General features: G+C 45.1%; 1 protein-coding gene across 1 annotated transcript; it reads right to left on the minus strand.

Moving 5' to 3' along the window:
* Positions 1-184: 184 nt before the first annotated feature.
* LOC139376804 (helicase-like transcription factor) lies at positions 185-11,871 on the minus strand. Its single transcript, XM_071119737.1, has 26 exons — positions 11,760-11,871; positions 10,974-11,158; positions 10,627-10,793; positions 10,344-10,477; positions 10,172-10,221; positions 9,839-9,910; positions 7,875-8,066; positions 7,714-7,782; positions 7,367-7,421; positions 7,190-7,256; positions 6,997-7,100; positions 6,858-6,908; positions 6,731-6,772; positions 6,546-6,626; positions 6,297-6,406; positions 6,050-6,193; positions 5,814-5,949; positions 5,580-5,715; positions 5,175-5,354; positions 4,941-5,056; positions 4,605-4,789; positions 4,388-4,507; positions 1,318-1,430; positions 1,049-1,229; positions 884-964; positions 185-744 (listed from the first exon to the last, which is right to left on the minus strand). Exons 2-26 carry the CDS (start codon positions 11,151-11,153, stop codon positions 598-600), a joined length of 2,913 nt encoding a protein of 970 aa, XP_070975838.1. The 5' UTR covers positions 11,154-11,158; positions 11,760-11,871; the 3' UTR covers positions 185-597.
* Positions 11,872-12,156: the final 285 nt, after the last annotated feature.

Raw genomic sequence — 12,156 nt, forward strand, 5'->3', positions numbered from 1 at the left:
TCCCCCCAAAATGTGCATCAACTATGGGCCCTGGTCAAAAGTAGTGCACTATATAGGGTGCCATTCGGGACACAAACATTGGCTATTAGTGTTAAATACCATCTAGCCTGCATGCCAGTGTGCATTCTGCTGGTTTGGTATAACAACATGACAGTTGGACAAAAAAGGGACGCAAACAGAATGGTCAAGATTATTTCTAATCTGAGTTTTATTAGGAATTACACCTGTGACACACATCCTTTTATCCTCATATATTCCTCTGCTCTGTAAAGTAAAGCAAGTTAGTCAAGTCTACAGTAAACTCATGTCTCACCCATTCCCTAGACTCCTAGAGGATGTTTTACAGAGGTTTGAACCCTGAGCTATGAATTTCCCTTTGTGGGGAAATTTAGGACCAAAAACAAATTAAAAAGACTAATGTATGGTTTGTCACAGATTCTTTATTCCCACACATGCAGTACTGCTCTAAACAATGGGCAGTGTGTGTGTGTTTGGTCCCACAGTTGGGAGAACATTACCTCTAAACTTAAAAGACAACAATGTTGGCCTGCCAGAGAGGGCTCTGTTCAAAATAATTGCTGTTTTTAGTGCTGGCATCTACAGCTCCATCAGGGCTCGGATTTCATCAACACGTGACGTCTTCCTCTCACTGTGGTTCTTGGTGCCAAAAGCCTTCTCCACCAGATCCTGCTTCTGCCTCTGAATCTTCACCATGTTCTCCTCCACGGAGCCCTTCACTATGAACTACACACACAATAAATATTTGTATGTACACACACACACACACACACACACACACACCGCTTCTGCCTCTGTGTCCATGATAAAACTACACACTTTAGTGACTACATTACACACAACCCGCAGCCATGTAACCTCTGACCTTAGTGATGACAACATCTCTCTTCTGGCCGAGGCGGTGACACCGGTCCACACACTGGTCCTCTGCTGCTGGGTTCCATGCCTGTGGACACACAAATGTCAGAGTGTGTACATGTATGTCTGTGTGTGAGGAAAGTGTAGATTACTGAACAGTTGAAACACTTACTGGGTCCATGAGGAAGACGCGGGATGCAGCGCTGAGGTTTATCCCCACCCCTCCGGCTTTGAGTGACAGCAGCATGATCAATGGGCTGCCAGGGGCGTCGCTCTGGAACTCCTGAATGACCTGAGCCCGCCTTTTCTGGCTCATAGTGCCGTCCAGACGTACAAACTTGAAACCCTCCTCCCTAGAGGCAGAGCGTGAGAGAGTGATCCGGGGTAAAATATATTTTTAAGTGTTCTGTGTGTGTGTGTGTGTGTGTGTGTACATGTTACCTGAGTGGAATCTCCAGAATAGTGAGGAAGCGTGTGAACTGAGAGACAACTAGACTCCTGATGCTGTCGTCCTCACTGCGCAGTCTGAGCAAGCTAGACATTAGAGCCTCCACCTAGACACACCGTTTGTTGATCAGGGGGTGTCTTACAGTAGCTAGAAGCCATCACATCTTATAGCACATGAAAACCATTCAACAGGAGTACAGATTCTATGAACATAGTAATAAATCAATTATACACAATAATATATATGTGTGCGTGTGTGTATTTGTCTTGTCTATATTGAATACATAATTTAAACATTCACAGTGTAGGTTGGAAAAAGTATGTGAACCCCTAGGCTAATGACTTCTCCTAAAGCTAATTGGAGTCAGGAGGCAGCTAACCTGGAGTCCAATCATTGAGACAAGATTGGAGACGTTGGTCAGAGCTGCCCTGCCCTATAAAATCTCACAAAATGTTAATTTGATAATCACAAGCATTGCCTGATGTGAAAAATGCCTCGAACAAAATAGATCTCAGAAGACGTAAGATTAAGAATTGTTGACTTGCATAAAGCTGGAAAGGGTTACAAAAGTATCTCTAAAAGCCTTGATGTTCATCAGTTCACGATAAAACAAATAGTCTATAAATGGAGAAAGTTCAGCACTGTTGCTACTCTCCCTAGGAGTGGCCGTCCTGCAAAGATGACAGCACGAGCACAGTGCAGAATGCTCAAGGAGGTTATGAAGAATCCTAGTGTCAGCTAAAGACTTACAGAAGTCTCTGGAAAATGCTAACATCTCTGTTGCCGAGTCTACGATACGTAAAACACTATCATGGTTTGGAGCTGCTTTGAAGCTTCAGGGCCTGGACAGCTTGCTATCATTGATGGAAAACTGAAATTCCCAAGTTTATCAAGATATTTTGCAGGAGAATGTAAGGCTATCTGTCTGCCAATTGAAGCTCAACAGAAGTTGGGTGATGCAACAGGACAACGACCCAAAATACAGAAGTAAATCAACAACAGAATGGCTTGAACAGAAGAAAATAGACCTTCTGGAGTGGCCCAGTCAGTCCTGACCTCAACCCGATTGAGATGCTGGCATGACCCCAAGAGAGCGGTTCACACCAGACATCCCAAGAATATTGCTGAACTGAAACAGTTTTGTAAAGAGGAATGGTCCAAAATTCCTCCTGACCGGGTTCACATACTTTTCCCACCCTGCACTGTGAATGTTTACACGGTGTGTTCAATAAAGACATGAAAACGTACAATTGTTTGAGCAGACTGTTTGTCTATTGTTGTGACTTAGATGAAGATCAGATCCAAGTTTATGACCAATTTATGCAGAAGTCCAGGTAATTCCAAAGAGTTCACATACTTTTCTTGCCACTGTGTATGTATGCGTACACACATACACAAAACCAGTCAAAAGTTTTACAACACCTACTCATTCAAGGGTTTTTCTTCATTTTTACTGTTTTCTACATTGTAGAATAATAGTGAAGACATCAAAACTATGAAATAACACATAGGGAATCATGTAGTAAGCAAAAAAGTGTTAAACAAATCAATATATTTTATATTTGAGATACTTCAAATAGCCACCTTTTGCCTGGACAGCTTTGTACACTCTTGGCATTCTCTCAACCAGCTTCATCTGGAATGCTTTTCCAACAGTCTTGGAGTACTATGCTGCTGAGTACTTGTTGGCTGCTTTTCCTTCATTCTGTGATCCGACCAATCCCAAACCATCTCAATTTGGTTGAGGACGAATGATTGTGGAGGCCAGATCATCTGATGCAGCACTCCATCACTCTCCTTCTTGGTCAAATAGCCCTTACACAGCCAGGAAGTGTGTTGGGTCATTGTCCTGTTGAAAAACAAATGATGGTCCCACTAAGCCCAAACCAGATGGGATGACGTATCGCTGCAGAATGCTGTGGTAGCCATGCTGGTTAACTGTGCCTTAAATTCGAAATAAATCAGTGTCATCAGCAAAGCACCCCCACAACATAACACCCCCTCCTCGATGCTTTACGGTGGGAAATATACATGTGGAGATCATCCGTTCACCGATACTGTGTCTCAAAGACACGGTGGTTGGAACAAAAAATCTAAAATTTGGACTCAACAGACCAAAGGACAGACTTCCACCAGTCGAATGTCCATTGCTCGTGTTTCTTGGCCCAAGCAAGTCTCTTCTTACTGGTGTCCTTCAGTAGAGGTTTCTTTGCAGCAATTCAACCATGAAAGCCTGATTTACTGTCTCCTCTGAACAGTTGATTCTGTGAAGCATTTATTTGGGCTGCAATTTCTGAGGCTGGTAACTCTAATGAACGTATCCTCTTCCATTCCTGTGGCGGACCTCATGAGAGTCAGATCATCATATCGCTTGAAGGTTTTTGCGACTGCTCGAGGAAACATCAAAGTACTTGAAATTTTCCATATTGACTGACCATGTCTTAAAATAATGATGGACTGTCATTTCTCTTTGCTTATTTGAGCTGTTCTTGCCATAATATGGACTTGGTATTTTACCAAATAGCACTATCTTCTGTATACCCCCCTACCTTGTCACAACACAACTGATTGGATCAAACGCATTAAGAAGGAAAGAAATTCCACACATTAACTTTTCACAAGGCACATCTATTAATTTAAATGCATTCCAGGTGACTACCTCATGGTTGAGAGAATGCCAAGAGTGTGCAAAGCTGTCATCAAAGCAAAGGGTGGCTATTTGAAGAATCTCAAATATAAAATATTTTTTGACTTGTTTAACACTTATTTGCTTACATGATTCCATGTGTGTTACTTCATAGATTTGATGTCTTCACTATTATTCTACAATGTAGAAAATAGTAAAGAAAAACCTTTGAATGAGTAGGTATTCTAAAACTTTTGACAGTTAATTAGTTAGTTAGTAAGTAAGTATGTATATGCATGTATGTATACACAAAATGTTTATAGGCACAACAACGGTCCAAACAGGGAGGGACTACCTGAACGTTTCCAATAAATGTATTGCTAGTTTGCACAAATTAATATACCCCAGAAGTGGTCCTCCAGGTGTGTCTATGTTACCTTGGAGCTGCTCCTCCAGTTCTCCAAGAGGTTACTCTCCTCCTCCTCCTCCTCCAGAGGGAACTCCACTAGTTCACTGGCCTTGATCTGGCCTCTGCACAGAGGGCACCGTGCCTGCTCCTACACACACACACAATAAGTGTACCTGGTCAATGCCTGCAGCGAGCGAGCGAGCGCGAGAGAGCAAGAGAGACATAGCGTGTATGTAGTTAACTACCTGCTCACTGCGTATGACCTCTGCGATGCAGGGTCTGCAGTAGACATGTGCACAGTGTGTGATGACGGGCAGACGAACAGAGTCCAGACATACAGCACACTCTTCATCAGAGCCAGTGCCCAGCACCAGCCTCAGTTTCATTATCAGACGCTCTCTCAACTCTGCAGGAGTCACAGCTACCACACCTGGCGAGGGGGGATGGGTGGGGGAGAGGGTGTCGGGGAGGGGGTTCATTAGAATGGTATGTGGCTTATTTAAAATACCAACAAAACAATATGCTACAAAAGTTACAAAATGTATGTGTATACACACACTTTACCCATATATGTGTGTTACCTGTGTGTGTAGTGGTCTTTCCCAGTAGGCCAGGGTGGCAGCAGAACTGTCTCAGCCTGACTAGGATAGCCAGAACATCTGCGTAGTTCCTGAGGACGGTCCCCTCTGCAACGTACCTAGACACACACACACAGGTGACAACACACATGGCCACACACAGGTATAAACACACACGGCCACACACAGGTATAAACACACACGGCCACACACAGGTATAAACACACACAGCCACACCTGCTGATGGTGGTGCGTCCCTCTGTGCGTGCCAGCTCGTATTCCTCCCTCTCCTTCTGTGTCAGCTCCACTTCCTCTATTCTGACACTCCTCTCCGGTAGAGAGACCAGAGGCCGACCACACACACGGCTGGTCTTCGTACGACGCAGCGTGACACACTTCACCAGAGCCTGCAGATTCCTAAACACACACGCCGGGTCAAACACACACATTTGAGTTGTCAGCTTTGGCAGCCAGTGAAAACATAAACACAGCCATTGTTACAAATGTGAGATGCTGTAGTCGAGATCAGTTGTCGCTTTAGCAGGAGGGTTCTAAAAACCATGAGTCAGCCAGCCAGTCAGTCAAGCTAGCATGACTGTGAATGACTCTCTCGCTGTTGTGTGCGCGCACGCGTGTACTGACTGCAGGCCCGTCTTGTCCCCCTGTGTGACAGGTCTCTGTATGACTCTGTTCCACCACTCTCTCACGTCGAACGGCTTCAGACGCAGAAAAGCCACCAGCATCCACAGATCCCTCAGGTTGTTCTGGATGGGAGTGCCTGGACACAAATGACACTGAGCTCTTCACATGTTCTATGTCAGCAGTTGACATTATCCACTAGCAGTGTGTGTGTGTGTGTGTGTGTGTGGCTAGTACCTGTGAGTATCCAGCGTCTCTGTGTGTTTAATTTGAGTACAGCCTTGCTCTGCTGGGTGTTTGGGTTTCTGATAATATGGCCCTCGTCCAAGACCACTCTCAACCAGCTCACTGTATGGAGGGGACTAGCACTGCCCTGAGACAGAGAGACAGAGACAGAGAGCAGTGAGTGAAAGAGAGTTTACCAGTCCCAAATCAAGAGCGATAACACACACACACACCCACCCTCCACTCACCGAGTAGTCAGCAGAAAGCACGTTGTAGGTGGTGAGGACCATGTGCTGCGAGGACAGGAAGTGTGTGTCCCTGTTGCGTTCCGAGCCATAGTACAGATACACATTCAGCTTGACGTCCGCTCGCACATGTTGATCCAACTGGTCCTACAACACAAGTTAACATGCTAGTGTGTGTGAGAGTGACTGACCGTTTGACTGACTGACTGTTTATGTGTGTGCACGAATGTGCAAAATAATGTGTTCTCACCAGCCAGTTGCTGAGTACCGATAAGGGGCAGATGATGAGAGTGGCTCTGGCTGCTGGGTCGTCTGTGCTCTGGGAAGAGGCAGCTTCCACCGGCGAAACTACACTTTTACCTTAACTCACACACACACCAAATAATGCAGTCATCAAATGGGTGGGGATGCGTGTAGCTTTCTCACAGATCATCAGTATATCAATGATGCATGGCAGAGCAATATAATATATCCACCATATATTGACCACTGAACTCACCGACACTCTTTTTCTGAGGAGCTCCCTTTGTTAACCCACTCAGTGCTGCTGCAAAGTCCAGGTCCTCCAACACAGCACCCCCTAGACACACACACACCACCCAGTTTTGCATGCCAAGCCTAGTGTTGCACGCAAACTATGTTTCAAATCCTAAATGCCAGTACTTGTAAAGACGGCTGTCTTACCTTTTCTTGAGGTGCTGACTGCTTTCCCTTTGGTCTTAGCAGCTGAAAGGACAGATTTTATTGCAGCACAGACCACCACATATACATGGCATCAGGAGGGACAAAATCACGCACACAGCCAATTTACCTTTCTTTGTTGTGGTGGCCTTGGCTTTGCCTCCCTGTGGCCTTCCCTTCACTGTGTGGTGAAGGACAGATATATTAGTTCAGCTGAGTCTGCATGTCCTCACACAAATAGTAGTAGTGTGTATATTAGGGACTTCTACCTTTCTTTTCAGACACCCAGTCCTCGTCTCCATCCTCCACTACATCCTCTTGCACCAAGTCCACTGACTCCACACACACCACCTGGGTTTCAGCCTGATTGGCTCTGAAACACACACACACAATTTGTCCTGACAGAAACCAGAGGTGATAACATACGCAAGCAGAGAGCTATGTGCTAAGGCTCTAACCTACCTCATACAAGGGGAGTGACCAGCGGGAGCCACAGACACTTCTGCCTGATCCCCGTCGCCACTCTTCCCTGAGCGAGAGAGATAGACAAGAGACAGAGAGACAGAGAGAGAGAGAAAGCGGAGTCAACATCAGTGAGAGAGGAGCAGGCACCTGAAATGTCTGAGCACACACACTCACCTTCAGGGTTTTTCCTTGCGGTGGTAGAGGCCTTAGGTTCAGGGGAAGACTTCTCCTACAGAGACATATAGAGACACAGCTCACTGACAGGACATTCAGAAATCTACGCACAGAGGCTGTCATCTTTTCACTTTACGACAGCTGATCTGAACCAGTGTTGGGGTCAATTAATGAAAAAGAACTTGAAATTGGGTTTACTTTTTGAATTGACTGGAGAAATTAAAATGGAATTGACCCCGCCCCCCCCAACCCTGATCTGAACAGACATGACAGTGACAAATCTATCACCTAATCCTTTCACCAATCAGCAGCCACGAAGGAAGCCCACTTCAGATCATAACACTTACCGGTTCACACAGAGGTTTCCCGTGGTGGAAGTTGGAGAGGATCAGAGCGATGGTGGTCAACGTTTTCCCCTGAAAACACAAACCACAGTGGTGATGGTGAAGGGTGTGTGTGTGTTCATGTACTGTACATGGTCAGAAATCAGTGTGTGTGTTCGTCTCACCAGTCCCATGTCGTCAGCCAGTATGCCGCCCCGGACCCTCTGCGGTCTCTCTCTAACAGAGGAGTGTGTGAGTGTGTTATAGAACAGTTCCCCCTTAACCTCCCAGAAGTGGGGCAGCGCAGCGTTGTTTTCACACACACACATCCAGCTCAGAGCCTGCTTCTGGTGGGGCAGCAGCGGAGTACACACTGCCTGTAGATCGAAAGATACACACACAAACAGCCATGAGTCTATTCCGATTTCAACCTCCTCCTTCCTGTGTGTGTATGTATATATATATATATATATATATATATATATATATATACATATATATATATATATACATACATATATATATATATATACATACATATATATATATATATATACATACATATATATATATATATACATACATATATATATACATACATATATATATATATATATATATATATATATATATATATATATATATATATACACACACACACACACACACTGGAGTTCAAAATGTTAGGGTCACTTAGAAATATCCTTGTTTTTGAAAGAAAAGCAAATGTTTTGTCCATTAAAATAACATCAAATTGGTTAGAAATACAGTGTAGACATTGTTAATGCTGTAAATGACTGCTGCAGCTGGAAATGGCTGATTTGTAATGGAATATCTACATATGCGTACAGAGGCCCATTATCAGCAACTTTAAAACATTAACAATGTCTATACTGTATTTCTGATCAATTTGAGGTTATTTTAAATGGACAAAGAAAATGTGCTTTTCTTTCAAAATCAAGGACATTTCTAGGTAACCCCAAACTTTTGAACAGTAGTGTGTGTGTGGGTGTGTACACACAGTACCAGTCAAAAGTTTGGACACACCTACTCATTGCAGGGGTTTGTCTTTATTTGTACTATTTACTATGTAGAATAATAGTGAAGACATCAAAACTATGAAATAACACATATGGAATCATGTAGTAATCAAAAAAGTGTTAAAACAATTTAAAATATATTTTAAATTTGAGATTCTTAAAATAGCCACATGAAGGTCAGTCAATCCAGAAAATGTCAAGAATTTTCAGCTCCATAACGGGCTCAGGAGAGGGGAAGGTCGAGTCGTGTCTTCCGAAAAATGACCCGCCAAAGCGTTCTTTTTATTATAATTTTTACCATTTTTATTTATCCTTTTTCACAGTCTCCAATTAGTAGTTACAGTCTTGTCTCATCGCTGCAACTCCTGTACGGACTCGGGAGAGGCGAAGGTCGACAGCCGTGCGTCCTCAGAAACACAACCCAACCGCACTGCTTCTTGACACAATGCCAGCTTAAACCAGAAGCCAGCCACACCAACATGACGGAGGAAACACAGTACACCTGGCGACCGTGTCAGCGTGCATGCGCCCGGCCCACCACAGGAGTTGCTAGAGCGCAATGGGACAAGGACATCCCTGCCGGCCAAACCCTCAACTAACCCGGACGACGCTGGACCAATAGTGCGCCGCCCCATGGGTCTCCCGGTCGCGGTCGGGTGCGACAGAGCCTGGACTCGACCAGGATCTCTAGTGGCACAGCTAGCACTGCGATGCAGTGCCTTAGACCACTGCATCACTCGGGAGGCCCCCAAAGCGCGCTTCTTAACACCCACACGATTAAACCCGGAAGCCAGCTGCACCAATGTGTCGGAGGAAACACTGTTCAACTGACGACGGAAGACAGCCTGCAGGCGCCCGGCGCACCACAAGGAGTCTGTATAGTGTAATGAGCCAAGTAAAGCCCCCCACCAGCCAAACCCTCCCCTAACCCATATGACGCTGGGCCAATTGTGCGCCACCCTATGGGACTCCTGGTCACGGCCAGTTGGGCTTGAACCCCAGGCTGTAGTGATGCCGCAAGACCGCTGCGCCACTCAAGAGGCCCTCCATTCCTGACTCTCCACACTCTCCCGCTTCTCTTAAAAACACACAAGTATACATGCACTCACCTCCACTGCCTCTCTCTCTCCAATCTTATCCTCCATCAGGTTTTCAAATAAATTGTCAAATGCATTCTTCAACTGCAGGAGAGGGGAGGAAACGGCGTGATACGACAACCCAGACGTAGGTAATCATAATTTTCAATATCTTGGTGTACATCTTTATACTGTACGTAGCCTAAGCCTATTTGTTTTTAAGTGTATTGTGTCTGATCAAAATGCACCATTTTCCGTACATAGTGAACTACTTTTGACAAGAGCCCCATGGGTCCCGGTCAAAAGTAGTGCACTAAATAGGGAATAGGGTGCTATTTGGGAAGCAGATGGTTGGAAGTATAATACCTCTTCTGCAGTCAGTAGGACACTCTTCCTGGGCAGACCTCTAGAACCATCTACACACATGAATCCATTCCCAAATGACACACACACACACACACACACACACAGTGAGACAAGAGATTGCCCAGGAGGAGGCTATGAGTGTACCTGTGTCAGCATATGTGTGTGTGTGTACCTGTAGGCCCACTCTGCAGTTTGAAGCTGCGGGAAGTTATCTGCCTCAACACTGCATCTCTGTTCTCCTCTCTCCCCCAGAAGGACAGAACTACAGACATGGTGAACTGGTTTGTCACCCCGAGCGGCACCACCCTAAACACACACAAAACAGTTCATTACCTTGGCTTGTACACACACAGCTGCATATCAGTTATAAACACTGATCCATGGACCTCTACATGAACTATGACAGGACCCATGGACACTGTCAGCCCTGCTCTCACACACACTCACTCACTCACCCTTCCACCCTGGCCAAGTTGTTGTCCATGATGTTAGCCAACAACACGGCTAGCTCTCGTTTGATGTGCCCCACCTGACTGCCATAGACGTTAGCCACCATCACCGCATTACAGTCGTATGGGTTCTGAGGCTGACGCACCAGAGACACCATCTCCCCTTTGTTCACCTATACACACATAATAGGGTCATTCATTCTCAAGGCCTATTCGTGACGCATAAGTTAAAGTAAAACTAGTAAGAAGTTAGTTAGCCTAAAGCCAGGACTGGTCAGGACAAACTCTTGGACCAACTTAAGATTCATGGATTTAGCAAGTTTTTCATTACCTTTTGGTAGATAGCTACTTACCACGCCAGTATAATACCGGAGGCCTACCACGCTCCCACGTAGGCTGCCAAACAGCACCCCAGTGTCTGGCTCTCGGTCCAGCTCTTCTCCTGTGCCTCGGATGGCCTGGGACAACGTCTCTGTGACCTGGTCATCTGCAAAGCTAAACCCAGCCCCTCCAAACCATCGCCTGGACTGCATGGTGCCTGAAACACATAAACACAGTTGACAAGAAGACCCGTGTTTCCCCAAGGCCCTACCCCAGGGTGTGCACACATGTTTTGTTCAATCCCAGCAATAAGACTCCTGATTAAACTAGCCAACTAGTTGAATATAGTTGAATCCGGTGTTTTATTTGCAAGTGCAAAATTAACTCCTAACATAACTAGCTGACATTCGAGCTAGTTTGCTGGCTACTGTACTGGATTAATCAATCAAATGTATTTATAAAGCCCTTTTTGCATCAGCAGACGTCAAAGTGCTTATACAGAAACTGAGCAGAAAAGCCCAAACAGCAAGCAACGCAGACATAGAAGCACGGTGGCTGGGAGGGGTGGTCTCTAGTAAGACTGATTATCTCAAGTTCAAGCAGCTACAACAAACATTTGACTAGTAGTGGGCACTAGCACGTGAATGGCGTTTTGGTCTAACCTTAAAAACTAGCAAGCATTAGCTGAGCTTGTTCTAAGCTAACTAGCCAACGCTGGTTAATGACCTAACTAGCTAGGTCATGATTGGCCTATGCATGTATTTCACAATATATACAAATGTTAACAATAGGTCAAATATAGCGGGGTTTGGATTCACCTTGAAGATCAACAACTTATTTGCTAAATGTTAGTTTCGTAATGTTTCAGTCCTTCAACGCAGGCTGCGTATTTAAGCGCCTTCGTCTCTCTCCTGAATAGCCAATGAGCGCGGACTCTCAGCTTAGTCTAGCGTCACAAGAAAGGAACACGCCCACCAAAGTATTCTGCGTTTTTGATTGGCAAACACGTATTCTGAATTTCCGATTCATCGAGGTACCCGTATTTGCTATATCCTTCAACATCAAGTGGACACCGGTAGCTAGCGTCATCCCGAATCAGAAATATGCTTTCTTTCAATATACATGTTGGTCTGTGCCAGATGTGTTTATCTGTTCCATCAATATGGTAAGACTCCCTCCCTAATTCTTATTTTTCCAACGGTTGAGTTACGTTTG

Source organism: Oncorhynchus clarkii, chromosome 20, assembly GCF_045791955.1.
Source record: "Oncorhynchus clarkii lewisi isolate Uvic-CL-2024 chromosome 20, UVic_Ocla_1.0, whole genome shotgun sequence".
Taxonomy (NCBI): Eukaryota; Metazoa; Chordata; class Actinopteri; order Salmoniformes; family Salmonidae; genus Oncorhynchus; species Oncorhynchus clarkii.